General features: G+C 63.5%; 1 protein-coding gene across 1 annotated transcript in view; it reads right to left on the bottom strand.

Moving 5' to 3' along the window:
* The window catches only part of LOC104074567 (estrogen sulfotransferase-like), a 901-nt gene extending 639 nt beyond the window's left edge, over positions 1-262 (bottom strand). The window contains 2 exon segments of the mRNA XM_009574725.1: positions 2-39; positions 142-262. Coding sequence (XP_009573020.1) covers positions 2-39; positions 142-262 — 159 coding nt within the window.
* Between the last annotated feature and the right edge of the window lie 45 nt (positions 263-307).

Raw genomic sequence — 307 nt, 5'->3', positions numbered from 1 at the left:
CCAGCCGCGGGGATGGGGTTTTCTGCAGCAGCTCGATGCCTGTGGGACAGGGGGCTTAGTGGTGTGAGCCCCAGCACCCTCACCCCCACCCTAGCTCAGCTCCCTCCCCACTCAGGGGAGCAGCCGGGCAGGGGGGCTCACTGCTTGGCATCTTGGGGGCCTTCATTTCCAGGAAGGGCACCCGGTTGAAGATGGCATCCCGTCGGCACTTCTCCACATCGCTGTCATGGTAGATCATGTCCAGGATCTCGCTCAGCCACATCATGCCTGCAGCACAGCGACAGCATTGCGAGGGCTGGCATCACCC

This window comes from Fulmarus glacialis, unplaced genomic scaffold, assembly GCF_000690835.1.
Source record: "Fulmarus glacialis isolate BGI_N327 unplaced genomic scaffold, ASM69083v1 scaffold15113, whole genome shotgun sequence".
Classification (NCBI taxonomy): domain Eukaryota; kingdom Metazoa; phylum Chordata; class Aves; order Procellariiformes; family Procellariidae; genus Fulmarus; species Fulmarus glacialis.
Note: the sequence above shows the minus strand (reverse complement) of the source record. Positions and strands in the feature narration are given on the sequence as shown.